Source organism: Diachasmimorpha longicaudata, chromosome 10, assembly GCF_034640455.1.
Source record: "Diachasmimorpha longicaudata isolate KC_UGA_2023 chromosome 10, iyDiaLong2, whole genome shotgun sequence".
Taxonomy (NCBI): Eukaryota; Metazoa; Arthropoda; class Insecta; order Hymenoptera; family Braconidae; genus Diachasmimorpha; species Diachasmimorpha longicaudata.
In genome coordinates, this window is record NC_087234.1 from 3,602,391 (window position 1) to 3,628,347 (window position 25,957).

Consider the following 25,957-nt stretch of genomic DNA (forward strand, 5'->3'; position numbering starts at 1 on the left):
TTTTGAATCACAGAATTACTTGATAATTACGTGCAATTTAATTTAAAGGACGTAATGGGGCTGCAGTAATTTTACCTGGGGATGTTCGTGTCCCCTCGTGTGTTCCTGTTTGTGGTGCGTTAATGATTCAGAAGTTTTGGAGTGTATCAAAGTATCGTTGGCTCATGCAGAGTTCAAGTTATTCGCACTGGTGAGCAAAATGGTAATATTATCTGGTTAACGCTTCAGGAAATATTCAGAGTATTACGCATTCAGGGGGGGAGGGGGGTGATGCATTCCAATTCAATCTCATAAAAGAGTTGTCAATTTTTTTGATAATTTTCAGATTAAAGTTGAGCTTTTTTGATTTATTGAGCCACTGGGAAAATAAAGTTATCAGTTAAGTTGAGGTTCTTTGGGTGGGATCTCAAGGAGTAAAGCAGTGAAGCCCTATTATGATTGAGCCTTGGTTCAATAGTTTAGCCCGACATTTCCACATTTTTAATATTTTTTAAAATACTCATTCGGGGAATTGTTCTTTGAAGATTAATTTTTATTCATCAGCGATGGGTATCAGATAATTTTCATTGGATGTTTCCCTGATGATTGAAATAATATTAAAATGCATCTTGGACAATATTTTTTTAAGAAACCCTCACGAAATTGAAATAATCCAATAATAACTTCATTTCCAATCCTTCAGAAGCAGAATATCAACTTTTCTCCCTGTAAACTCTCCCTCATTTACATAGACCCCTGTAGATATCTCCGAGAATATTACTTCCAAACTTTTCACGAGTTCATCAATCAATGAGTCTGAATTAACTTCTTAAAACCTGGGCAGTTAAATCGCTGGAAAATTTTCGGTTTTTTTTCTGGGAGACTCGTAGAATATACAAATAATCCCCTGAAAAAAAATATACTCAAGGCACTGTGATTAACGATACAAACTTGAGCAATTTGGGGGAGGCAAGTAGGCAATCGAAGATATAAATATTCTCAGAAACCAGAATAGGGGTTTTACCCTCGTATTTTGTAAAATTGTAGAAAATCAATAGGACCCCCATCGGTAGTTTACCCTCCCACTCTCAGCAGTTTGAAACTCTTTAAAAAATTGCCCCGGAGATAAAGTCTAGATAAAAGGATTCAAGTGTTTCCTTAATACCCCTGTTCTCCCAGGCTTCAATTGTTAAAGTTCTCACCGCTCATTGGCAGCTCTCAAGTATTTTCCATCGTTTTCCCAGTCTTAATGATCCCTACAATTTCTGAAGAAAGCCTAACAAGTGGGCCCTCTGTCGAAATGAGGAGAAAATAATAGACAGATTTCTCGAATGCAGTTGAAGATGATGCAGAGATGCAATTTTTAAGGATTTTTCATTATTTCAAGACAATGTACCTATTTTCTGCTATTAAAGTAGACGCCTGGAGATTCCTCCACTATTTAAGTAATTGATCCTAAATTTTTTAATTAATAAAACAACGAAAAATAAATTTTTGGAAATTTCTATCGAATTTCAATTGGAATAAACCAAGTGAATTCTCATCAGTTGGCTTTTTAATTTATTAAAATAAAATGCTCATAATTACAAACAAAACTAACATCACTTGATTTTTTCAATACATTCTGCAAATTTACTGGATTATGCAGAAGTCAATGAACATGAGATCGTTTTCATCATCTCGAGTATCTCCACAATTGCAAAAATAAAGTCTGACAAGTGCGATTGGGTTGAAATGAGAAAAAAAATAATGGAGAAATTTCTCTCATGTAATGTCCAACATTCTTTCTTTATTCCAGTAGCATAAGTATATTCTCTGCTGTTGAAGTAGATACTCCGAGGATCTACTGCACTTGGAAATGTTGAAATAAATAAAAACAAACGGGAATAAACGAAGTGGTACGAAAAAATGATCCTGGAAAAGACAGAGATTGAGTCGAGACGAAATAATAAAAAGTTGCTTTGTGCTGTTTCATGAAAATCTGGTAGTAAATCCACGTGAAAACTTGGTAGACCAGCACAGAAGCCAAGAAAAAAAAAAACTTCGTACACAAGTGTAGGGGAGAGATTGCAGTTTCTGTGGCTAGTCTTTCCCTCTTTTTATCGTTTCTCTCGCATTTCCATCCAACACTTTTCTGGATTTTAGCCCACGGAAGCGATTCATTTACACTTTTAGGGATTAGAGATAGCCACAGTTTTTATTAATGCACCTAGACTCGGGGAATTATACAGTATTTGCGTTTCTTCTGGATGGCTGAGGGGGTTGTTAGTCTACAGAAATGAGGACTAGGGTGGAGGTCATGCCCTTTGTAACGAGGCGTATGTCCTTGTTATATCAACAGAGAAGCACGTACGCCAATGTTTGAAGGACGTGGAAGGGATAACGTGATGTAGTTGAATTTAATGCGTTTTATCTCACTGCAGGGACACCAGAATTCAATGATTCAGTCGATTTAATGCTGACTGGGCAACAGAACTCGTTAAAATAACCGATTTTCCAACCTTATTGCTGGTGGAAATTTCAAATCGGTTATGAAAAACGTCAGAACGATTCACGTTGATGTTTTTAAATGAAAAATAAATTTGTGGGATCTCCTAGGGTTGTTATATTTATCGTTGCAATTTTGAAACTGAAAATTCACGGTTCAAAAAAAATATCTCTTGAATCTTTATTACTAAAAACTGATTTTTGAAATATATTTGTCCTTTTACTTTACATTAACAATTAAAAATTCTGCATAACTTGCTGCTGTATATTCATATTTCAACTGAAAATTTATGTAAATTGAAAAATTTTCATTCATTCGGTGCTCAAACTTTCAAAACTCCATAGAATTTCCGGTGATATTTGGATTGCAAAATTTACTCTCTTGTAAATTAAATACAATTTTCTCCTCTCTTTGACTGACACTTTATCAAATATATTAATGCAAAACTCACCGATGTTCTCAACTCCTAGTGCATTCGCTTTGCTCTCTTTACTCTTTTCATCCCTGTTACAAACGTCACCGGTATTCTTCCACCATTTGTCGTACAGTATTTGTATAACTCCCTTCTCCTGTAGCTCGAGAATAGCCAGTGATATCTTGTCTCTCCATGGTGAACCTTGAATATGACGTAAGAAACATGAGGACCGCAAAATATCACTTTATATGCCAACTGTACCCTTTTGGGGATTTGAAGGGATGTATCGCTGGAAATGAAATGTCAAAATTATTCTAAAACGTTTTGAGCCTGATTTAGTACCTTTTGGGGTGGCTATACCGTAGCCCTTGCTGTCCAAGAGACCACCGATTTGGGTTAGATTGCAGTCTCGTTGGACTGCGTAGTCCAGCATTGTTGATTCCATCAGGAATGCATAATTTCCCTCCAAAACACGTTTTATTCCTTCTTCATAGGTTGATACAAATACAGTCGATCTTCGGGATTCCATAAATCTCCACATTTTTTGGTAGATTCCTATTTTCGAATCCTGAGAATTTTCATTGATTAATTGGATGATTTAATTACATGAAATATTTTCTCAAACATTACGATATTACACTATCTCTCTCTTGTAAATTTAATTGAATATCGTCGAATATAAACGGTGAGGAGTGAACCTGAGATTCCGTCACAGTGGACTATTTATAAATTAAATTAACGCCATTTATTGGTGGAAAAATGAACAAACAAAATATCGACCAGGGGAATATACGTAAATCTTCACGTATTTCAATAAGTTCCGATTTTCCAATACTAAAAATATAAATCATCTGTGCGAATGAATACAGTGGAGCGGAATATTTATCATAAGATAAATAGATGGTATTCGTTTGCATTTCTATATTTTCCTCGTTTATTTGCACGTTCGGAAAAATTCAACATCGAAATGATATTGGGGCTTAATTACCAACGTTCTCTGTTAAATATTCCATTAAATGGGTAAATAAATACGCAGATGGGCTATCATGTATTGCAACGGGTATTAACAGAATTGTTAAAATGAATTTTCACTCATTTTCATATTTGTTTTTCAGTTTATCATGATAATTTTATATTTATCAGTCTTAAGTATTATTTTTTTCACGCGATGTTTTTCTCACAATTGCGGTCTGTCAGCGAAACTTCAGACAGCTGTTCTTATTTTGTTAAACGATATGATAATAAAGTGCATACCCTGAAAAATGTCATTGTGCTTCCTCCTTCAAGCGTACCATAGGTGATCTCCGTTTGTTCAGCTAAATCCGCGGCATTTTCAATTGGCGTTATCATTCTTTCGACCGTGAGAAAAGCAGCGAGGTTTGCAGTGTACGATGATATTATTATCAGCGTGAAGAACCACCATATTCCACCGACTATTCTCGTACTGGTTGCCTAATTTAATAACTCTTAATTAACATTTCACGTTTAATGTCCTCGTATTAGGGAACAGGCGGAATATTCGTTGGAAATAATTAAGCTGAATAAATATTGAGTGGAAAGCGCATAGAATTTATCTTCAGGATCAATAATTATGTGGAAAGATTGGATTCTAATGGTTTTAAAGAAATAAAATTTGCAGTGAAGCTGTGAAATGAAATTAATTTTTTTTCATGTCACACTGAGACATCTGGCGATAGCTTTTTTTTTTTTTGTAAAAATCATGGCATTCCACATATTTTATTAAGAATGGATTGTAGTCTCAATTTAGGATCGCGATATGAGAATTTCTGAATAACTTGAACAATAGCAAATGATCAAAGAGGAAGGTCGGTTGGATGAATACACGGAATGCCATGTGAAGTTTATGATGTATGAAGACGTTTTTCATACTGAAATGAACATGTTTATTCCAACGAATATTATTGGAGGTGAATATTGGAAATTGGAATATGTAGGAGGGAGGATTGTACACGAAAATTAATGAAAACGGCCGTTCTTTGAATAGTGGTAGTGGTAGTGGTAAACAGAAATGATAAAAAATATTTTCAACCTCGATGGATATTTGATAAATGAAAGATTCTCAATTAAAAATAATTTGCTAGGTTCAAACATCGTCATTAACTAACAATATGGATTGTTTTGTTTTTTTTTTGTAGTTAGGTCACACTTTATTTCAGTTTCAATTTCACTCTATTGTACGGGATATTTCAGTAACAGAACCGCAGGCAACCTCATCCCCGCATGTACACAGAGCCGGTGAGCACCATATGTCGTACAATATTTGTTTTGTTCAAATTGCAGACGAAATTCATGAAAAAAAATACGAATGAGCATTGTTAATATTTTTTACTAGTTTTATTTATATGTGTTACTAGTGATTCTGCATCATGCCATGCTAGATTACCGCTTCTCATTCTTTATTGAGATTTCAATTCATTTCAACGGCGAATGCCAAAATCGAATCCAACAATAGGATAACTCTGAAATAATTCTGCAACTATTCTATAAATTTTTTTCTTAATCACATTTCGGTGGGAATTACGGTAAAACCATTGGGATTTTTGTTTATTGAATTCTACGGATTCTCTACATTTTTTATTTGGTTTTCGTACCATCCTTGACTCCCCCTGCCTCACCTTCTTTTAATTCCAACGTGCAAATGGAAAAAATCTCGGTGCTTGGGGGTGGCAAATATGCACTCAAAATGGAGGGAAAAAGTGAGTTGATAATACCGTATGTAGAAAAAAATATATACAGTATTATCTCCTCTTTCGATCACAGAACATAATACGTCTGAACGCGTGAATACCGAAGTGTGAAATATTTCAGAGTTCATTGTTGTCATTTGAACTGTTTCAACAGTTGTGGCTTTAGGTTATTATTGAGCCACGTAATTTCGAGGCTCTCCACAATCCTGAATATGACCTCAGCCGACGATTCCCTGGAATTTCCATTGTGGCTCATTCATTCCCCATTTTTTTCTGCCAGACTTTTTCCAGTTCACGCCAATGAATAGAGAAAAAAACGACTTATTCCAAGGCAAAGCTCGATAAAAACTTTCAGATAGTGAAATAGAGGCTGAAAAAAACTATAGAAACTGAGAAATGCAAATGCTGGGTAATGAATGAAGGTATTTCACTCGTGGATATTTTTAAGCCCTGAAAATGCACATGTGAAAAGGGGAAAATTGGACTATTTGTCTAGAGGGCTGAAGACGAGAAAAAATTGTGAGGAAACTATGTGTTGAGGAGAATTTTTTTAATTGAAAAAATTATCAGTATTACTTATCAATGGATTCAATAATGATTTAATTGATTAATGATAATTTCTCACACCTTAAAATCCACATTTTTGACGTGAATTATTTTCCACGAGATATTTAATTTTATAAAATTTATTGGACGTAGAATTAATTTAACCCCATAATGATAATTAGAAAATAGAGATGGGAGGTAATCAGTGGGGGTATTTCATGATAAAAATATTGTTGTAGGTCTTAGATTTTGAGATATTTCCCAAGAACTCGACTCCCCGATGAGTCAACTTCTTGTTTTATCACTTCACTTCTGTATACACCCAACGTATTCATGACTCAAAACCAATGATCGTAAATTGACATTAGCTATAACCCACAATAACAGTTGCATAATGCCCGGGAGTGTCACGCTCTACGTCAAATTCACGAGGGTCATCCCTTCCATACGAATCAGTCACGTTGTAATCGTATTTGTCTAACAGTCCACGTGCCTGACGAAGTTTGTCCAGTGTGTTACCCTCATGTTGGTCAAATCCCCACTAAATTCATCATATGACATTAATTTTTCCCGAATTGCATTGCTATCTGAAGGAGATGTTTACGTTGAAATTGATGGGGCATGAGGTGCTTGGCTTGGACATGCACATGCAGGGATTATGGTTACAATGGTTGAGTTTTTTCAGTGAATTTTTTTTTTGTACTCATATGGTGTTTCAATTAATCACGTGGTATTAACTTGCAGCTGAACAACTCGTTCAATGTGGGAGGGAAATATTAAAAAGCTACTTTTCGTTCCAAGTGGCGGGATTTATATTTAACTTTCGTGCTTTGAATTTTCAACATTGTGTGAAGAGATTATAGGAATTATCACCTTTGGCGATTTGTGGAATGAGAGTTATGTTTGGAGCACGAAGTTGAAAAAATTGCGATTGAAATTTCAAGTGAAATAGCAGTGAATGGTAACAACAACAGAGTTTTATAAAAATTTAGGAACATTCGTCAGTGATCGATCGTTTAATCCTCAAACTGTCAGTTTTTAGGTCCATATGACACTAAAAAACTTTGAAAAGGTTCAAAATCGAATCAATTACTTCACTGAATTGAATGTTCAATTTTTATGAGATTCAAAAGTTGAAATTGAAAGGGAATTTTGAAAGTGAGTGGGAAATTTAATTATTCTCAAAAGAGAATTGCGTTCGAATTAACGACGTTAAGAGTTCAAATGATGTTGTGACTAAAATTCCAAAAACTCCCAAACATGTTGAGAAAAAAAAAGTGTTTTTCTCACTGCAGTAAAATGAATTTGATCGCATTAATTATTGACATTCCCATCATGTGCTAGGGAATTATGGGATTACTCTAACTGTAAATCCCCAATTCCATTACAGCCAGATGATTTAATAATCCGATCACCAATTATTTTGGTGTCAGAGTAATTGACATTGAACGAGATATCGTAAAAAACAGAAACAACATGTCCATTAATTTTTATTCATGTATCGATTTTATTCGAAATTTCATCGGCTCTGTGACACTGAAATTACCTTGGGATTGAGGTCACTCCCCTGTTGCATTAAAGTTCCAACTGCGAACCAGAAACTGTTGGCAAGGCTGAAATCGTTGACTGTTCTTGGCAATGGGATGTCATCGCTCTCCGGCTCCAAGGCACTCACATGGCTCCCCTGATCAGATAGGCCCCATCGTCAAGTAATGTCAGATTTATTTTATCTCCTCCCACATCGAGTTCATCCATCAATGAGCAATTTGTCTCTCAATTTGTTTGAAAAAACGTAGATGAAAAAATTCACCCAAAAATTAGCAGATAAGTGAAATACTTTGGCCGAGCAATCAGATAACTTTCAAAATTTATCAGATTTTATTGAAGTACTCGAGTCGTACGACAGAATATTTCTTCGTATTTCATGTTTGATCTACATGATCTTCACACTCAACCTCGTGTATCCGCCACAAGTGTCCAGTGATTTGCCTCCCGATTTTTAAAACCCCGAATATACAGAGTCCCACTGTACATTCGCCATTCATTATACTTTCATGGAAATTTATGGAAATGTGGTGCAGCCTCGCGGAAACTTTCAGTGGCAGTTCTCTCATATGAGGAAAATTGTTTACAATACGTGTTGTCTATGAACGCGTAACTATTTGCGGAAAAAATTGTGAAATTTTCTATGACTCAGTAAAAATTGCTCATTGATTTCCCGACATCACTATTAAATTCAACTCGTAGGAAAAAATATTTATTGCTTCGTGAGAAATTATTGAAAAAATGAATCACCAGTCGAGGAAAGTTCAATTGAGAGATGGAATTTTTATCGCCCTCCGACTATTTATTTATATGATTTCTGTATATTCGGTGGAAATTTTTCCTATCGTATCAGATATTAATATGACCCATAATGCATAGTTATTCAAAGATTGTGTCAAAATTTATTGACTTTCTTACTTGTGGCAGACTAACTAATAAAATCTGACTTCAACTGAAAACTGATCATGTGATTTTTAAAAATTCAGAGAATTTTTAACGTGTGATTCCGATTAAAATTACTGTGCTGGTTACAATTTCGGCGTAAACTACTGGCTTGAGAGAAATTACTATGCCACCTAGTAGAATTTTTTTATCGGCTTAGGAAAAATTCTTATGCAACTGATCTATCATGACAAAGTGCAACGTCGGCAACAATCGGTTATATTCGGCGCTCATTGTTAACCAATCACAATGAGTGACCAAAAAATTGCTCTGTGGCCCAATAAAATCAACTGACCTAGATAGGTATTTAAAAAAAAATTCCATCAATTTTTTGTTTAACCGCAAATAAAAAATGATAACCAAAAATGAAATGGAAACGTATTTTTTTTCAGCGATTCATTTTTTCATATCTATTATCTCCTCTTTCACCCTCGCTGATTTATTATTGTTCACGTACAATACTTGACAAGGGCGTACCTGCAGAGGGCACTTGCAGCTAGGGCACGGAGGTGGTTCAATCCACTCATAAGGTGACATTCTCGCGACAATCCATATAGTAATGGACACCATAAGATAGGCACCCAGCATTGATAGCCAAATCTCCACGGCAAGAGGATTCATGAATGAGAAGAGTCTACTGGGTGGACGTTTAGCCACCTGAAGCATTCATTTTTATTTCTACATTGAGAATATATTTATTTTTATTTTCCACAAATTTTGTTGCATTATCCTGCGAACCATCTGGTCATCGCACGAAGACGTTCAGGAACATTTACAATAATTTTTGAGGAGATGAAAATAATTGCAAAGTAATCCAAATAAAAATTTGTTCTGTTCTCTCCGCCGTTTTTGTCTCGTACGCGCTAAAACTCTTTTCTAGGATTTGGAGGGATCAATGGGAGGTTCAAGGGCAGCAGGGGGGGGGGAAGTAGGAATATGAAGGAGTTGGAGGGCTGTAAAGGATCATCTCAGTTCTTGGATAATATACCTTTGGATTTAAGCCGCTTCCCTGACGTAAAAAAGTGCCTGTGATGAACCAAAAACTGTTGCTGACACTGAACTGATTTTCAACAACTTCACTCTCAGCCAGGCAGGGATGTGGATTATTCCACTCGTATGGGCTAAATCGCGCCATTACGAATAGTGTAAAACTTACGAGCATATACGCTGCTAGAACGTACAGCCATATTTCAACAGCGAGGGGATTCATGAAGGAGAATAGACGAGTTGGCTGGCTGGATGGTACCTAAATGGGTTTAGGCTACAATTTTAATTAAAATCGCCTCATTTTGAGGTATTGGTGGAGTCTCAGTGACAATAAGACTCGTTTATCATTCGAAATTTGTTAATAAGTAACGAAAAAATTAAGTATTTCACCTTCATGTTATTAATTTAATTATTATCTGGGTTGTGATCGAGTGAAACTTTTTAGTTGAATTTGATAGTCATTTGGAGGGTCTTTTAGAAAAAGATATGGGTCGACAATGGAACAATGGAATATATTTGATGATTCGCTATTCAGTGAAAGAATTTATTTTCCGGTTGTAATGCATTCTTTTAATTATTTTTTGGGTCCGGGTTAAATTATGGATTCGAATAACACTCTTTTGACTCATTTCAATTGTGTCGTCTGGCGAAATTTGATGCGGGATAATAATTGGATATGGTTGGAGGCTCGATATGATGTGATGGAATGAAAGTTTTATTTTTGTGGGTCCAGTTTATCTGCATTTGTTACTAATTGAGGCTTTTAAAATGTAATAGTCTTCGGTTTAATGAAAGTTATTCATTTTTTTTATTTCCACTTTTTTATTGTAATGAGAGAACTGGTATTGTTATGGTCCAAGCGAAGTTTATTTTAAAATTGGAATAATGAACAATATCCAGTTGTAAAGAGCATTATGGAGTTTGAACTTTAAAGTGTATCCGATTTCCGCTGTTTCAATGGGTTTTAATTGACGAAATTAAATATGAATAAGGTATGAAAAATTTCAACGACTCACCTTAAAGAGAATTCCAATCCCGAGGTTCATGAAGGGCTTCGTAAAGTCGATTACACTCTCTCGTGCATAATTAATGGTCATGGAGGCCACAGCTAAATCTGCCCTCTGGAAGAAAAAAATTGAAAGGGTTATAAAAAGAGAATTTTCGTCGGTTGATGGCGGAATTCGGTAGATCCTCTTCAGGGTTATCTATGGGGGGTAAAGTCCAGGGTCTTATAAAAGATTCGTTGCAATCATTCGGGGTGTAGACGAAGCCAGCACGACGTTACCTCTTCTACCTCCAAAATCTTTGGAATAGTGAGGTGGAAGCCCCAATGCCTGTGGATGGGATGTTTTAAAAATTCATGCGGTGTTTTCCCGGACAAAATGTTTGGGTGATTTTTGAGGAGAATGAGAGCTCGACAGAGAGAGAGAGAGAGAGACAGATAGAATGAAACGAGAAAAATTGTAGTAGAAATTTACTCGATGAAAACATCACGAAAATTGGGTCCATTAATTTTTTGTTCAAAGTAATTTCTTGATCTGAAATGATTGGATATTTTTTCTGAAATATTAATTAATGTCATAAGCAGATATTTTAATTGTCCAAATTTTATTACGGATATTATGACTAAAAATTCAGGATCAAATGAAATTTAATTTAAAGCTCTCCATTTCGACTACAAAAATGGAGAATCACTTTCTTGAATATCCTTGATCTATTCTGCTGAAGAATCTGACAAAAGCGGGAAGAATTTAAATTTTCTTGTTATCCCACCATGAGAAAGAGCTATCCGACAATTGAAACCATCTATTCTTTCAAAAGAACGCACGAAAAACTAAAAAAAAAATATATCAGAGAGTTTTAATAACCGTACGCTTTCCACTACAAACTCGGCCTGGAAATATCCGAGGTAACACCTGTACAATTTCATGAAGCAAATTTTTTTTTCCAGTATGCAGTTCAGACAAAAAAAGAGAATGGAGCCTGAAAAAATTGATGCATTGAATTCATGTCCCATCCATGATAGTATTCCCACCGAGAGCTGTATTCATTCCATATTCGCATTTAATAGACTTATCACGGTCGCATGAACTTGCACTAAAATTAGATTTTCAGTGGGAAAGAGTGAATATATTTTTTGTTTCATCCACCTTTTCCATTAATTCCCGAACAATTCCATTCCACTCTTTGGTCTCTGGATCGTACACTCCATACATGTGATCAGGAACAAGCCGAATGGCATACTGAAAGCCCACTTGTCCGGCAATCCATTTTAGCAAGTCAATGCAAAATCCCTCGAATCTCGCATTTCCAGTTAAATTCTTATCCTCTTTTACCATAACGTACGGCCTCTCCTGTGATAAAAATACATATTCATGATTAAAACAGTCGTCGAGTGGAATATTAATCAATAATAATGACAATTTCGACAATTATAATTATCACAGTGAAACAAAATTCAGGAACTCAAGTTTAAACGAGAGCAATGGGACTATTATTATGCTATGCTGTATTAATCACACGCTGATTTTAATTATCTGCTCCCTTTGGTACAATATCAGGTTGAATGGAATTGAAACTGAAATTAATGTGTATTTGGAGTGAGTATTTACCTCGCGAGTCATGACAATCAGTGTTATATTTGTTGCTGTTGTCTCGTAAAAAGCGTTCACGTCCGTGACATTAACCCCCTGCCCTGGTCGCCATTCACCCACCTTCACTAGCTCCTCTTTTTTCAACTTCAACAGATCGAGCTTGAAATTGTTACGTTTACCCTCGTTGAATTCTATGTGGCCAGTTAGGCCGTGAATTCCCGCCTGTAACAGAAGAATTATTCTCGATTAAAATATCGATAAACGGCGTCTTACCCTGACGATTTATTCTCGCGAATCTCACGGAATAAAAATTCCATTTTAGTTCACGTTTCACGTGACAAATTCACGTCACAAAGGGTTTAAGTGAAGTGCGATTAATTCATTCCTGTTTTGTCATTTAAACCCTTTGTAACCTTATCATTAAATTCAAAAAATGTTTCTCCGAATTTCCACGAGTCTCCAGCATTTTTACCTGAACAATAGAACTAACATTTACAGTTTCCACAAATTTCCATTCAGCCATTTCAGTAGTAAATTCGTGACAGAATCTCTGAAATTAAGTTACGTGACCAGCGGTTACCGACTGAGCTCGGTCGATGCGCCCGCGTGGGATTCCCCCGTTTCATGAGTAGACTCATCCAACCCCCTTTGCTCATTCGTGAAATTCCTTAATAAACGAACGAATTCCACGACGAAAATCATCAATCATTGGCTGATTCGGCTCGGTCACAGTGACCGCCCCGATTAAATTTAATTCATCCAGTGGTAACAGCTGACGTAAATGTATAAATAAATGTCAACATGCTCATTATGCTATTAATTGCTGAAAATTCCTACTACCCGAAGACATCACTGGTTACCAACACATCCCGATTTTCCGGTGGATTCATTCTGGGCGGGTTCAAGCGTTAATTACCGCTGGGATGACACTACCCTGAAATTCCCAGTTGAGTCATCCCCTCCCCTATGATCCCCCCTCACCTATGCCACCATAGCCTCATGAACACGCCAATGTAGAGTGAATTATGTTCAAAGCCATGTGCATAAATTCGTTTCCGTCAAGCACTCAGTTACAGAGGTCCTCTCGCAAATGTTGTATATGATGATTCCAGTCTGATAGGCCAAAGTACCAACAGAAATATCCAAAATCTCACATTCCCCACCTCATGACTGTGGATACTGGGACTACAGTTTGCATTCACCACTTCAGAGTTGAATTTGTCCGTTGGATTGTCGCTTTCGAGAACTCCGGACAGTACAAACTCACTGGTTAATGGAGTGCATTATTTCGAGTGTTTCGTACCAGAACTTGAAATTAATTCATTTCCGGAAATTCGAGGTGATGGAGCTCTTAATGTTGATCCATTATTTCTCTCTTCACTTGAGCACGGTCTAGCGGTTTTATCACTTGATTCATCCGAAACTAATAGACCTTCAGACATATTAAATTATGAAATGCATTCTGTGGATTAATAGGTTTGCTGGGAACATATTTGCGAAAGTGTAGAAATGATTATTTACTCGTTTATTCATCCGCTAATTAGAGGATGTTTGTTATATTCTATATTCATCACTCGTCTCGTCCATTAGCAGTATATGTTCAAGTCAGTCGAGCTGATGAACCTTCTTGTGCTGTTCAGTTTTCTCCGTATTACCATCAGAAGATGTCCTGCACAGACTCAACTGGTGTAATTAATTTTCTATATTAATTCATAGAAAGAGTGGGTAAATTAGTATCGATTGGTAATTCACAGCAGGATCACTACGATTTCATTGTTTAATTTGTTAGTTCCGTTGGTGAGATGTTAATCATGTTGTCTTCCTCCTTATAAATCAGTTTGTCTGATGCGTAAATATTCGTCACCCGTCTCTCCAACTCTTGATCATTTCGCAAACTTGTAAACTCATGCATTCGCAGAATTCTTTTCTCAACTCAGCGGAGTTAATGAACTTTTCCCACTCCGTTCCGTCTTCCATCCTGCATCACCATTTGCTTTCTTGAAAAAATGTTGGAGGAACTTCAATATTCTCAGCAGTGAGTTGCTCCAACTTCCGGCTAGCAGCTGCGATTCGTGAAAGTACAAAACGCCTCCCGTTGCCGATGAAAAAGACGCGTCGTTGCCATTCGTCGTGGTCCATAGTCTACCCAATTTCCTTAGTTTTGTGATGTATCCTCTCCTGTCTCTGCGGTCGTGATTTTTTTTTTCATTCATTTATTTTATGGACAACGCTGTTCGCTTCATTGTCTGTCTCGTTGGAGCTCTTGATAAAAGGCTGAACTTTTTAAATTGTTTGGGTGAACAAACTAAATTTGTTGGGGGGGTTTTCGTAATTGAGAAAAGCGAGGAAATGTCACTTCATAAAAACTCATTTTTACGAGAAGAAATATCATAAATTACTATGGGAAATTCCTGAAAAATATTCTAGAATTATTTTGGGAAATTTCAGGGACAAATTAGCGGACTGTCTGTATTAACACTTAGGCCCTGATTATTTTTAACTACATGAAGAATTTTAGTTAATAATTGGAAAATGGTATCGATGGTCATTCAATACCTCGTCATCTTAGTTTTTTAAATCGCTTCAGCTCCTGTCTTGAACATGAGGAGTCGAATGTGTGATGAACTCTTCTAAACTGAGGCAATTTAATTGGTTTATGATGATACATTTGGATTATCACGTAAAAATCTATTGAAGTCTCTCTTATAGCCCAAAACCTATGACGAAATTTCACAATGTTTGTGGAAACATTATCGTTGTGACTAATTTTTGTTTGAACCTGACGCTATGCGACTCATCAAAAATACCCAACGTTAGATAAAAAATGAATAGGCAGGGCTCATCCGGTTAAATTTCGGTACTCCATTTAAATTTTGTTAGTAAGACGTTGGGCTTCAAACAGACAAGTGTATTCACCAGACACTCACATTAAAAATGAAATTATTACTAGTTATTGGCTTTCTCGGGCTTCCCCTTGTTATGGGTGAGTATTTAATCCTCGATTATAATTGCTGTGAAAGTCGCAAAATATTTCGTTTCAAAAATCTCGAGCAAATCCGCGAGGAAATTCAAGTTTTTAAAGTGGATTTAATTTTCTGTCGAATAAATGATCGAAGAAAAATTGTTACTATTTTTAAGGAACAATCAGGTGCTACAGCTGTGACAATTGTGGAGATCCTTACGATGTGACAACTGCCGAGAAGCCGATGTGTATTGATAGATGTTTGAAAGTAGTCGTCGAAATGGGTGGGTCGATTAATTACGATTATTTATCAATTTACTAATTAATTGATTGAACTCTCCAATTAATTAATCATGGAAGTGTTATGCGTGTTTGGAAACAAGACAAAAGTCAACGGAGATAGAATAAATTTTCAACTGCAATTTGCAATAATTTAAACAGTTCTAGAAATTTTGGAGTAATGAACAGAACTTTTGGAAATTTTTTCAGAGAATTCAGAAAAATTCTCCGATTTTTTGTAGTTTTTGGTGACACTAGATATAGTTAGATGCATTTTTTAAATTGTTTCATTTATGGTGAAGGCATATTGAAGGGATGACGAGGTGATCCTCTTGAATTTCAGCTAATGGCACAACATCAACCATACGCTCGTGCTCTGTACCTCCCACACAAAGTATCACAGGAGTATCTGCTGTACATGTGTACCTGTGTGAGAATAATCTGTGCAATGGAGGACTTTCCGTTACTCCGACGTCTGCACTTCTAACGTCGGCGATGATCGTTGGAACTATTGTGGGAGTTACTCGAATATAATATTCAATTAAATCAAAGTAAATAATTATAAAACTACTGGAATGAAAATTGGGGACTAAAGAGTTTGAGATGTTTTCTTAATTTCCATTTTGAGTATCTTAACACCTAATTTTTTAATTAGGTCGATTACGTTCTTTAGTCCCAAATATTTCCATTTAAGTGCAGGGATAGAATGACTTATTCATTTCAAATGAGATTTGCCAATTATTAACGAACACTAGATTTAAATATGACTCAATGGATTTTCGTTAATAATTAACGAATAGTTTATGCAATTATACATTTTTAAAAAACTCGATTTAATTGTTTTTTCGTGAGAATTTTTGGTGGGATTAATTCTCAGATATTGTGGGTAGGAAAATACAGGGAAAATGCGGTTTTCTCTTCTTATCAAAAAATCAAAGGAGAGAAGTTTCATAATATAGACCACCGTCATTTCTCTGCCCATCTGTTGGATCATGGTTAAAAATATGGAACCGGACTCCAAGGTTTCTCGTCATGTATATTTGAATGAAAATAGAACCACAACATGTGTGTCTCGCCCAATTCTGTACTCGCGCTTTCTGGATTTTCAACTGCGACCATCGCTAGTCCGAATTCTGAGGTCGAACTGAACATTTCACTCGCAAGATATCACGATGAAAGTACTCCTGTTGATCAGCTTTATGGTTCTTCCCCTCGTCCTAGGTTAGTGAATCATCAAATCAATGCTTCTATTGCCTCTTCACTTTTTTTGCCTGTCAGTGGTAGAATTTTTTTGACATTTCGATCACATCGTGTGAATTTTAGACGTCGTGGGCTTTGGGATTTTTTTTTTAATCCAAAACGGCCTTTGAAAATATATGAGCAACGTTAAAAGGAGATCATAATATTGTTGAAGTTGATATTTCGTGAAGAGCAAAATTAATTTGATACTTCTGGGCATCTCACGACATAATTCAATTTTTAAAAAGTAATTGTGAGAACAGCGAAGAGTGACTTTTGGGTATTTGGTTCTAGTCTCAACATTATTGAATGTCTAGAGATCAGTTTAGGTTTACAAGTGACAAAAAAGTTACTCCTTTATAAAGGGTGATGGAAAATATTTCACTGAAAATCATTTAAAAAGCAGAAATTTCATTCAAAAAAGAATTTCCAATAAATCTACAAATTCAAGGAAAACGTTATCAATTGCCTTTTGGTTGCCGGCATCACACAGATCTTTTTATTTGTTAACAAGAGCATACAAAACGAAAACAAAAACAAATATGTCGTTGGTATCCTCAGTTACGATCGAGAGATTCACGATCTCGAAATAATACGAAAATCCCACAAAGGAAAACTTTCATTGTTTTCGGAATTTTCCAATATTTCAAGCAATCGTTCCACCTTTCATTTTCTGAAAACTCTCTGCGAACTATGCGAACGTAGGAACAAACAGCTAAAAGGGTCCAGTCCGCCGCAAATCATGGGCTTATCATGAGAGGCCATTTCCTTCTTATTTATATAAAATTTGCCTAATTTCATCCGTTAAAAAAATTTCAAGATTTTTCATTTGAAATTTCTAGAGGAATTTTCACAACAACTGCATTATTTACAGGAGACAATGTCAAGTGTTATGAGAGTCTCGATTGTAAACCCCCGTGCAACGCTCTACCCAAGAGAGAAGTCATCTGCACCGCTCAATGCTTGAAGATTGACTTCGAAATGTGTGAGTTAATATCTTGAAGGGATGAATTTTGGGACAGGGATCACTTAACGGATAGTCCCATAATTAATGATAAGAATTTAAAGCGCGTGGAGCCTTTGAATAGGACTTTCGAGCATTTAATTGACTTTTACAACCCCAAAATAAATCTGATTGGCCAAAGTATATTTTTTTTTTTCGGTGCCATTCATCACTGGCCCATACCCCATCCCTTCAGGGTAGTCACTCTATCCAATAATAATATTATCAATCTACTGAGACGTTTCTTGGAATTTCAGCTGATAAAAGTATAGCTACTGCTCGCAAGTGTGGTGCAGCTTACTTGGGGAATCAAGGTCCAACATTTTCGCTGTTTAATTTAACGTCATATGCACCAGGAGCGAAGGCCATACCAGAAATAACCGCTGGTCATGTGTACCTGTGCAAGAAAAATCTGTGCAATGGAGCGGAGTCGATTGTGTCAACATCTTTATTGATGACCTTCCTTACCATGATTCTAGTTGGAGTGAATCAAAATGCATTTTGATGATTTATGTGTTGCATATACTGAAAAATTGTATCGGAAATTAATTAAATCGATGTAAGTTGCGAAGGGGCGCGAGGTGGGCTTTGAATATTTTAAAATATGCGAGGGTTTGCGCAGTTTTTGAATATCAATTTGTACTTCTTTGTCGGCAATATTAAAAATAAAAATCGAATTGTTATTTTAACTCCCATTTGTGAATAATTTCAGAGAAATTGGACAAAATTTTTTTTGGGAAAATCATTTTGCCGCGATAAATAGTTTTTGTGAGAATTTAATCAGAAAAAATGCTGCGGGAGGAGTTTGAGGATATTTTGTAATAACTAATTTGAATAGCTTGTAAGAACTAATGAAAATTCATCAGTTTTGATCGATTTTTGAATAATTACGTCAATTCACTGGAATGCAATTTCTGGTGCAACCACTTGCAGCACTGCTCAGTTATTTTAGCCCCATAGAATTCGGGAATTCAACCAAATCAAATCAAGGAAGGTATTTCGAACATTTTGGATATTTTGTAACCAATTACACAAAGGGGAATATTTAATGAAAACTGTGTAACTGTTTTCGTAATCTGTAAATGGTTGCGATTTATAATTAATTTTCATAGAAACGAAGAGAATAAATTCTCGAATGGGCAGTAAATTTCCGAAGAAGATCCGTAATTTTTCTGAGAATAGTAAAATTCAACTAAAAATTCCAGAATTATTGTGGCGTAGAAAAAAATTTTGACGCTGAATTATTCCTATTGAACTGAGGCGTTCTTTTTACATTTTGCGATACGTAAATGACGACAAATTTATGAGCTTATAAAATATGGAATTTCTAAAGGTTGAACTTCTTCAAATTTTTATCGATACTATAGGTGGCAATTTTATTTACAAAAATTGTGGTGCTATCATGAGAAAAAAGGCGCAATGTTGCGGTCAAACATAAGTTGTGAAAATTTAACTGAAATCCGCAGAAATTTTATGTCAATAGCATTAAAATTTTTAACAGCTCGTGATTGTATTTTATTCAAAACACGAAATAGAATTTTTCTAGAAAAGTTTTTGCTGCGCAGTTCAATAAAAGCGTTTCAGTGAAGGTATCGGAAGTTTTTTGAGAGTGTGCTATCTATAACAGGAGTGCAAATCAATGGGTTGGTGTGATAATCTACCTCTCCAAAGAGATAAAGAGCATGCGTTGCTCTATTGATTTTTTACTTAGACCGATTGAGTGAACGAGCAACAAGTGATTGCGCGGAGAGAAAAATTCTTTAAAAATTAAATGCCTGTTTCGTAATCTGCCAGTCAAAATAGTATTCAGTAAAAATGACGGAACAGTTACGGATTTTTTTTACTGAACGTTCGATATTTTTTTTGGAACGTTTTAGAATTTTTACGGACAGCCGTCTGAGGGAGTGCATAACTATTCAGTAATTTTTACCGAATATTGTTTTGACTGGTCAATTACGGAACAGGAATATAATTTTTCCAGAAATTTTTTCTCCATTCGGTTGCTGCAATCCGCTGTTTTACTGCGCCGTCTGAACTTCATTTTCTTCCGATTTGCGACCGCCTCGTTATTCTGTAAGATATTTTTATTTATTAAAACAACTTGGATTCACTGAGGAATTTCTAAATTCCCTTTCCTGACAACGATCGAAAAAATTATCAACATCATCAGACACATTTCAATGAGATATTACCGCACAGTTCCAAAACGATTGAATTTAAATTGAGGATTTCCTTCAATTATTGTCTCGATTTTTTAATTTTGATTTCCAAATTTCCTGTGAATTTCCCTGAAACTACTACGACAAAAATCTTCAAAGCCGTTGAGACCTCGAATGCTTTTTCTCGATGGAAACTAAATGATTCGTGAATTCAACAGGTTCTGTTGAATAACTTCGTAGCATTCAATGAAGTGCGAACCAGGTGAATGTTTTAAAATTAATTCAAAAAAGTCTATTGACCCAGTGTGTCTACGTGAAACTTCTGGGTTTATCGCAGTTTAATGATATCATTATATGGCTAATTCTCAGCCTTATCTACTTTTCCCCAGCTTGCAACCGCAATTTCTTCAGTACAGTTTTGGGAATCTCCCTAAAAGGTAATTAACATTGGCCCTCAGTCCTTCGCATACCAGAAGAAATCATGAAACTTGAACTGTTTCTTGGAGTTGTATCGGTGCTCATCACATTAGGCTAGTATAATTTCACTGCATTTATCCGTCATTTACGGATTAAATTTCATTAGATCTGTATTCTTTCTGTTTCTACTTATAGGTCAGACTTTAATGTGTTATCATTCCCTGGAATACAATGTGAAGACGAGTAAAACAGAAATCTCATGCGAAAACGGATGTGAAACGGCAATGGCTTCAACAGGTAAATTAATGAATAATATTAATGAATAAATTGTGTTACTATTAAATTGTAATTAAAAAATTTTAAGTTCGAGGTAAATTTTCTGAAGAATAAATGGTGAAAGTCTGTGTTTTAGAACCGCAACGAGTGAGTGGCGATAGTAAATGAGGGAGATAAAAGTTTAGCGTAAAATGCTAGCGCGAAAAAACATAAAAAAGGGATTGAAGTAATAAAACTCCAGAAAGTAATTGATAATCAAGCCCTAAATTAATAAAAAAATAGACAATTTGGAAACAAATAAATTTAGAAAGCAGGCGTGGGTTAATGTTCTGGGGAAACGAATGGTAATGACGTGTCAATTGACGAGAATCTCCTTATCGAATTGTACATATTACTCTATATCAAATGAAGTCATTTCTTTCACACTTCAGGGGACGGAATTCAGCTGATTGTGCGCGGATGCTCTGGGATGACCGAACAATTATCATCACCTATTTTTTTGAGTACATTGTCATCGGAAAAACAGAAAGTTTTGGCGTCACTATCATTTCTAGATGTGCGCACGTGCACAGAACATCTCTGCAATGAAGACTATACACTCAAATCGGCAATGGAACGAATATGAGTATAAATATTACTGGAAATTCATAAAAACTTTGTAACTTTGAGCGGTGGAAGAATTAATTTAGTAGCGAAGTGATGAATCAATATCAATTACATTTTACGATTGACCAGTTTTCGATAAATAATCTAAGAAATAGCTCCGTGAACTGTCACACAAAATTCTAAGAATAAAAATGCGAAACAACAACAGTAGCAAACTAATAAATGTTATGACGTAATTGCCGGTTTTCCTCATCCGCTTACCGTCATATACACAGAGAAATTTCTGGGAAAAATTCTCGTACGAACACGGAAAAAGAGGTGCCAAGTGGGGGGCAGAAAAAAAATCCTGAAAAAAATCTTGAAATTGAAAATTCTATTGCGCAGAACGTAAAATTTTTCGTGATTTGTGTGACATTATTCCCAAAATCTCAGGGAAATTTAGTACGAATTCCGAGAATTTATGAAGTTTCCAATTTTTGAGTATCAGAAAGACTGCAATAACAATCAAATCCTATTATTCGTAACGATTGATTGATGATTTTAACTAATGGACGACAAATGAATAGTAATCATTACAAATGCTGTGAACTAATGTCATAAAAATAAATTACAATTGATTTAACTTCAATAAAATTCGTTAGTGCGATGTCTCTATCGAATACCCTTCATTATTGCTAGTATAAGCAATATGACCTGCTAAGAAGAATCACACGTCCTTGGGAGTTATCGGTTAAGGGATGAAACAATGATAGATAAGAAAAAAATGTTAAATCTGACGTACTTGGCTCATGCCAACCAGCTTATCTAACCCGTAGTTCCTGATTCAGATAGTATTTTTCCTGAACTGCAGTGATATTATAGTACTGAATCCATATTCCAAGTAACCGCCCCCTTTTGTCCAGCCAGCGAGTTGCCAGAGGAAATTGAGTCCTTCAGTGTCGCTTGGAAACTCGAAGAGTCAGGATCTCCACATTCTTATCACTTATCAAGCACTCATGAAGGTTCTACTGTCCATTGGTGTCGTTCTGCTGTCCCTCGCGCTTGGTAAGATTAATTAAACGTATTCATTCAGTAACCACGCTGTTTATAATTTTCCATTGATTCCGGACACTCCTTTCTCTCTTTGTAGGTCAAGCGGGGAGATGCTACTTTGCAGTTGAATCCAAGTACATGAATACAGCTAGATTTGAAATACCCTGCGGTTCACAATGCGGAAAGTCATCAGCAGTACTGCGTAAGTTAATTACTAAATAATAAAAACAACATCTTTAGCATAAATTATCGTCTTCAGAAAATCTTCCAAAGAGTTTTTTTCGAAGGTTCGGGAGACCTTTGGAGGATTTTTTCATGATTCTTCTGAAGAATTTCCCAAGATCGTGGGTAGACCATAATTTTTTACGCCGATATTCTTAACAATTTGCAGCCGATGGCAGTGAAATGATCGTACGTGCGTGTGCTGAGACTTTTAATGACATGTCATCGCCAGATGTTCTGAATAGTCTACCAGCACAGCAGAGATTGAATTTACAAGGTGTTCACTTTGGTGAAGTACACATGTGCAGTAGAGATCTTTGCAATGGGGCACCATCAGCCTTATCTGCATCCCTACTGTCACTAATCATCGGAATCATCGTTGCCATTATCACGATTAATTGAAATTATTTGTTGACAAATAATATTTTGTGCGTGGCTTATTGTTGAATCTGCCAAGGTGTCTATCGGGCGCTAATTTCTAAGTGTACTTCTAATAGCAATGTGATATTAAGTGCGACACCCAAAGTTCTCGCTGGGATTTACGAATTGCCTTTTAAGGATGTTAAGCAATAATTTTGGGGTAATACGAGGTTTTGCCATTAAAGATCAATAATATTTCTGTAGATCTATATATTTTCAATATATTCATCTAATGATAAAGTCTACGTTTGTTTGTTGACCTACTGCTCAGTATTGATCCCGTAGTCATAAAGTATCTGGAGATTTCACTGCTCTTTTTCAATGTTGTGATGAAGCAATTAGAATTAAATGGTACATTCGACGATCGCTTACGATATTTGTTTATAAAAAAATAATAAATTCAGATATGCTCGGTAGTCAAGTGCATCCTTGAACTTGGATGTGGTTTTTCCTCATTCCGTAATCCAAGGTTTCAGCAGCTTTTTGCAGTTTACATTGTGCGTGCGCAGTGCAATTTTCAAATGGCGCCAGAATACATAGACAGTCCCCTACTCCTTCCTCCACTGACGTGCTTCAAGGTTTTGGCTATGGCATGGGTTGCACACGTCATCACCTCCTACGTCTCTGTATATTCTCATCTAGTAATAGAATCATACAGTTAAATTTTATCTACACTCGCATCAGCCCCTCCCGACTTTTCAGCGGGAATCGATCTCCACAGTTACTCTTTGGAAATTCAACCGGAAAAATCTCATCATCATTGTCATCATCATGAGAGTCTTACTCGTAATTGCGATTATTTTTCTTCCCTTGGCAATGGGTGAGTATTTTTATTATTCATTGCATAATCAAACTGGTAATCTTCATCACCTTTGACTGACTACTAATGTCTAGTCACACTGTCAATAGGTAATAATTTGAAATGCTACTTTTCCGTGGAGTCGAAATATATGAAGACCGATAGAATTTCAATACCTTGTACGTCAGATTGTGCTACAGGCGAGGCACCGTTGCGTAAGTTCATTAATTTATTCTACAACACTTTATTTACGTTGGACATGAAGAGCAATAAGTTGTTGGTTGTCACTGCAAAGTTTTTCGCGCCGGGTGGGATTCAATTTCAATGGAATTTTCCAGTTGTTTTTGATGAATTCTTTGATTAGAAATGGTCCATTGAAAATATTTTAATTTTAGTTTTCCATTTTTTGTTTGTTTTGTTATGATAGAAGAAAGAAAAAAATGTATGTCGCAGGATTCTAGAGTTTTCAAGGGGATGGGATACACATTAATTGAATTTCTAAAGAAGAGAAACAGGAAGTCGCGAGAATTTCGACGTGTACAACAATTAAATATCAGGGAACATAATCAAAGAAAGCGATAATTCCACGTATTTATGTGTGTACTTGATGGGTGCTGACGTCACTTGCCAGAAATTCGTTGATATTTGGAAATTTTGATATTTGATTCCGGAATAGTTGTTATGAAGGACAAATTCTGTTGGTAACGTGCGATTACGTGAGCGCCGACAGTTAATCTCATACGAATAATTTATTTCGCTGATCAATTGAATATCAAGGAGAATATTTTCGTTCTGACAAGATCACGTGATGACGTATATGGAAACAAATTTGATCGGAAAATTCTGTTACCAGTTCGAGCGGGAATCACAATTCGTAGGATGTGAAAAAATCAAATGATATTAAGACGAAATTTTGTCAAAATTCTGATGAAAATCGCTTTAAAAATCCGTTCAATTTTTATTAAAAATAAATGATTGACCACGTTAAGCTCTGACTAGTAGAGATTCTGCTAACATTTTTCATTAAAATTTACAGTTGAAAATTCAGATTTCAAAGAGTTGAAAATTGCGAACGTTTTTTTAACATTCCTCAGCTGAAGGACCTCGACCAAGGGCCGCGTTGGCATATCGAACCTTGATACAAAATCCCTCTGAAATTTGAATTTTTTGGTTCATTAAAATATTGGAAAAATACACGTACATTCCGATAACGTTATCTATGACAACCTCGCGTAAAATTATCTGTCTAATTGTCACTCACTGTCTGCCTTCGGTCTGTGTTAACACTAAAATTTATGAACATAATTTAATTGAATTGCAATTTATAATTTACTTTATTGAATAATAGTCTTTAAATATTCGAATTTTAGCTGGAGGCGAAGTGATGACAATGCGTGGATGTCATGACATGTTCTCTGAGCTGGCAGCCCACTTTGATTCCGAAACAATGACAAAGGACGAAAAGGCAGCTTTGGCAGGACTGACTTCTGATAAAATCCACCGGTGTAAGGGCGACCTTTGCAATGCAGCTCCTTCAATCGCATCAACATTTTTTTTGTTGGTTGGAGCTGCTATCACCGCTATCGCGATGTATTGATTTCAATTTAGTGGTAGATAAAGTGTACAATACTCACAATTTATTTTAATATATTCAATGTATGATATCGACGAAGCAAATTTAGTCGCTTATTTACCACAGCTTGCACTCCGATAATCGTTAAGAATACGTATAGGACTTGGATTTCTAAGTATGTACTCCTAAAAATAGTCTAACGAGATCGTGCTCCATCTGCTTTTACCACTGAGCATTGTGCATTGTGAACTATTACCATTTTGTCAGTCGCATATTGGCCTTCGATTGAGTGATCGCTACTGAGGAATTTTCAATTTGGAAATCAATTGACTCAATCGATGAAGTTATTACTATTGATCAGTCTCGTTGTTCTTCCTTGCGCTCTTGGTTGGTATATTTCTAATATTTAGTCGAAGAAATTCGTCGCAAATTTTTGGAAAGTTTCACACAATTATTCGTGTTTGTATTCGCTTGCAGGAGAACATCTTGAATGTTACGCCAATGTGGAGTCAAGGAACGTTACAACACCAAAAACCTTCGTTCATTGCATGAGTGGGTGCGGGAAAGCTGACGTTGATCTGCGTAAGTTGATGGAAAAAAGATTATTCTGGTAGTTCAATGCATTGAGAGGAATCAATTCTGTCCTATAAAAACAACTGCGTTCTTCACTATCATTCTTCGAAGCTATTATTAGTAGAGATCATGTAGATGACACCTAATTAAAATCAAGTGCAAAAAAAGTGTCTCATTAAAAGTCTGCAATGTT

At 35.9% G+C, this 25,957-nt stretch overlaps 2 protein-coding genes and 1 long non-coding RNA gene across 10 annotated transcripts in view; 2 read left to right on the plus strand and 1 right to left on the minus strand.

The window, feature by feature from the left end:
- The window catches only part of LOC135166704 (uncharacterized), a 49,940-nt gene extending 33,616 nt beyond the window's left edge, over nucleotides 1-16,324 (plus strand). Inside the window, exons 2-3 of the long non-coding RNA XR_010299736.1 lie at nucleotides 15,343-15,450; nucleotides 15,789-16,324. This is a non-coding gene — a long non-coding RNA (uncharacterized LOC135166704). The remainder of the gene's footprint in view (nucleotides 1-15,342; nucleotides 15,451-15,788) is intronic.
- LOC135166691 (glutamate receptor ionotropic, kainate 2-like) overlaps nucleotides 1-25,957 on the minus strand; it is a 105,411-nt gene that overhangs the window by 6,658 nt on the left and 72,796 nt on the right. For 2 of the 4 annotated variants that reach the window (XM_064129213.1, XM_064129214.1), the window contains exons 9-15: nucleotides 12,223-12,426; nucleotides 11,761-11,964; nucleotides 10,627-10,731; nucleotides 9,612-9,869; nucleotides 4,137-4,334; nucleotides 3,225-3,450; nucleotides 2,919-3,083 (exon numbers count right to left, since the gene is read on the minus strand). In XM_064129213.1, coding sequence (XP_063985283.1) covers nucleotides 2,919-3,083; nucleotides 3,225-3,450; nucleotides 4,137-4,334; nucleotides 9,612-9,869; nucleotides 10,627-10,731; nucleotides 11,761-11,964; nucleotides 12,223-12,426 — 1,360 coding nt within the window. Of the gene's footprint in view, nucleotides 1-2,918; nucleotides 3,084-3,224; nucleotides 3,451-4,136; nucleotides 4,335-7,682; nucleotides 7,821-9,100; nucleotides 9,281-9,611; nucleotides 9,870-10,626; nucleotides 10,732-11,760; nucleotides 11,965-12,222; nucleotides 12,427-25,957 lie in introns of all 4 variants that reach the window. The other 2 variants (XM_064129211.1, XM_064129212.1) reach the window with 2 other exon arrangements.
- LOC135166700 (uncharacterized) lies at nucleotides 16,515-23,059 on the plus strand. 5 transcript variants are annotated; one of them, XM_064129233.1, is made up of 10 exons: nucleotides 16,515-16,666; nucleotides 17,559-17,669; nucleotides 17,945-19,330; nucleotides 19,669-19,760; nucleotides 20,065-20,108; nucleotides 20,236-20,283; nucleotides 20,459-20,560; nucleotides 22,052-22,189; nucleotides 22,275-22,379; nucleotides 22,569-23,059. In XM_064129233.1, exons 5-10 carry the CDS (start codon nucleotides 20,093-20,095, stop codon nucleotides 22,799-22,801), a joined length of 642 nt encoding a protein of 213 aa, XP_063985303.1. In that variant the 5' UTR covers nucleotides 16,515-16,666; nucleotides 17,559-17,669; nucleotides 17,945-19,330; nucleotides 19,669-19,760; nucleotides 20,065-20,092; the 3' UTR covers nucleotides 22,802-23,059. The 5 variants fall into 5 exon arrangements, with proteins under 5 accessions (XP_063985303.1, XP_063985307.1, XP_063985302.1 ...); XM_064129237.1 differs by having other exon boundaries at nucleotides 17,945-19,760; nucleotides 20,236-20,376; XM_064129232.1 differs by having other exon boundaries at nucleotides 17,945-19,760.

Coding starts and splice junctions, on each gene's coding strand:
- LOC135166700 (XM_064129232.1), top strand. Junction 20,561..22,051: donor AACGGCAATGGCTTCAACAG/GTAAATTAATGA, acceptor TTGTCCAGCCAG/CGAGTTGCCAGAGGAAATTG. Junction 22,380..22,568: donor AAAGTCATCAGCAGTACTGC/GTAAGTTAATTA, acceptor AACAATTTGCAG/CCGATGGCAGTGAAATGATC.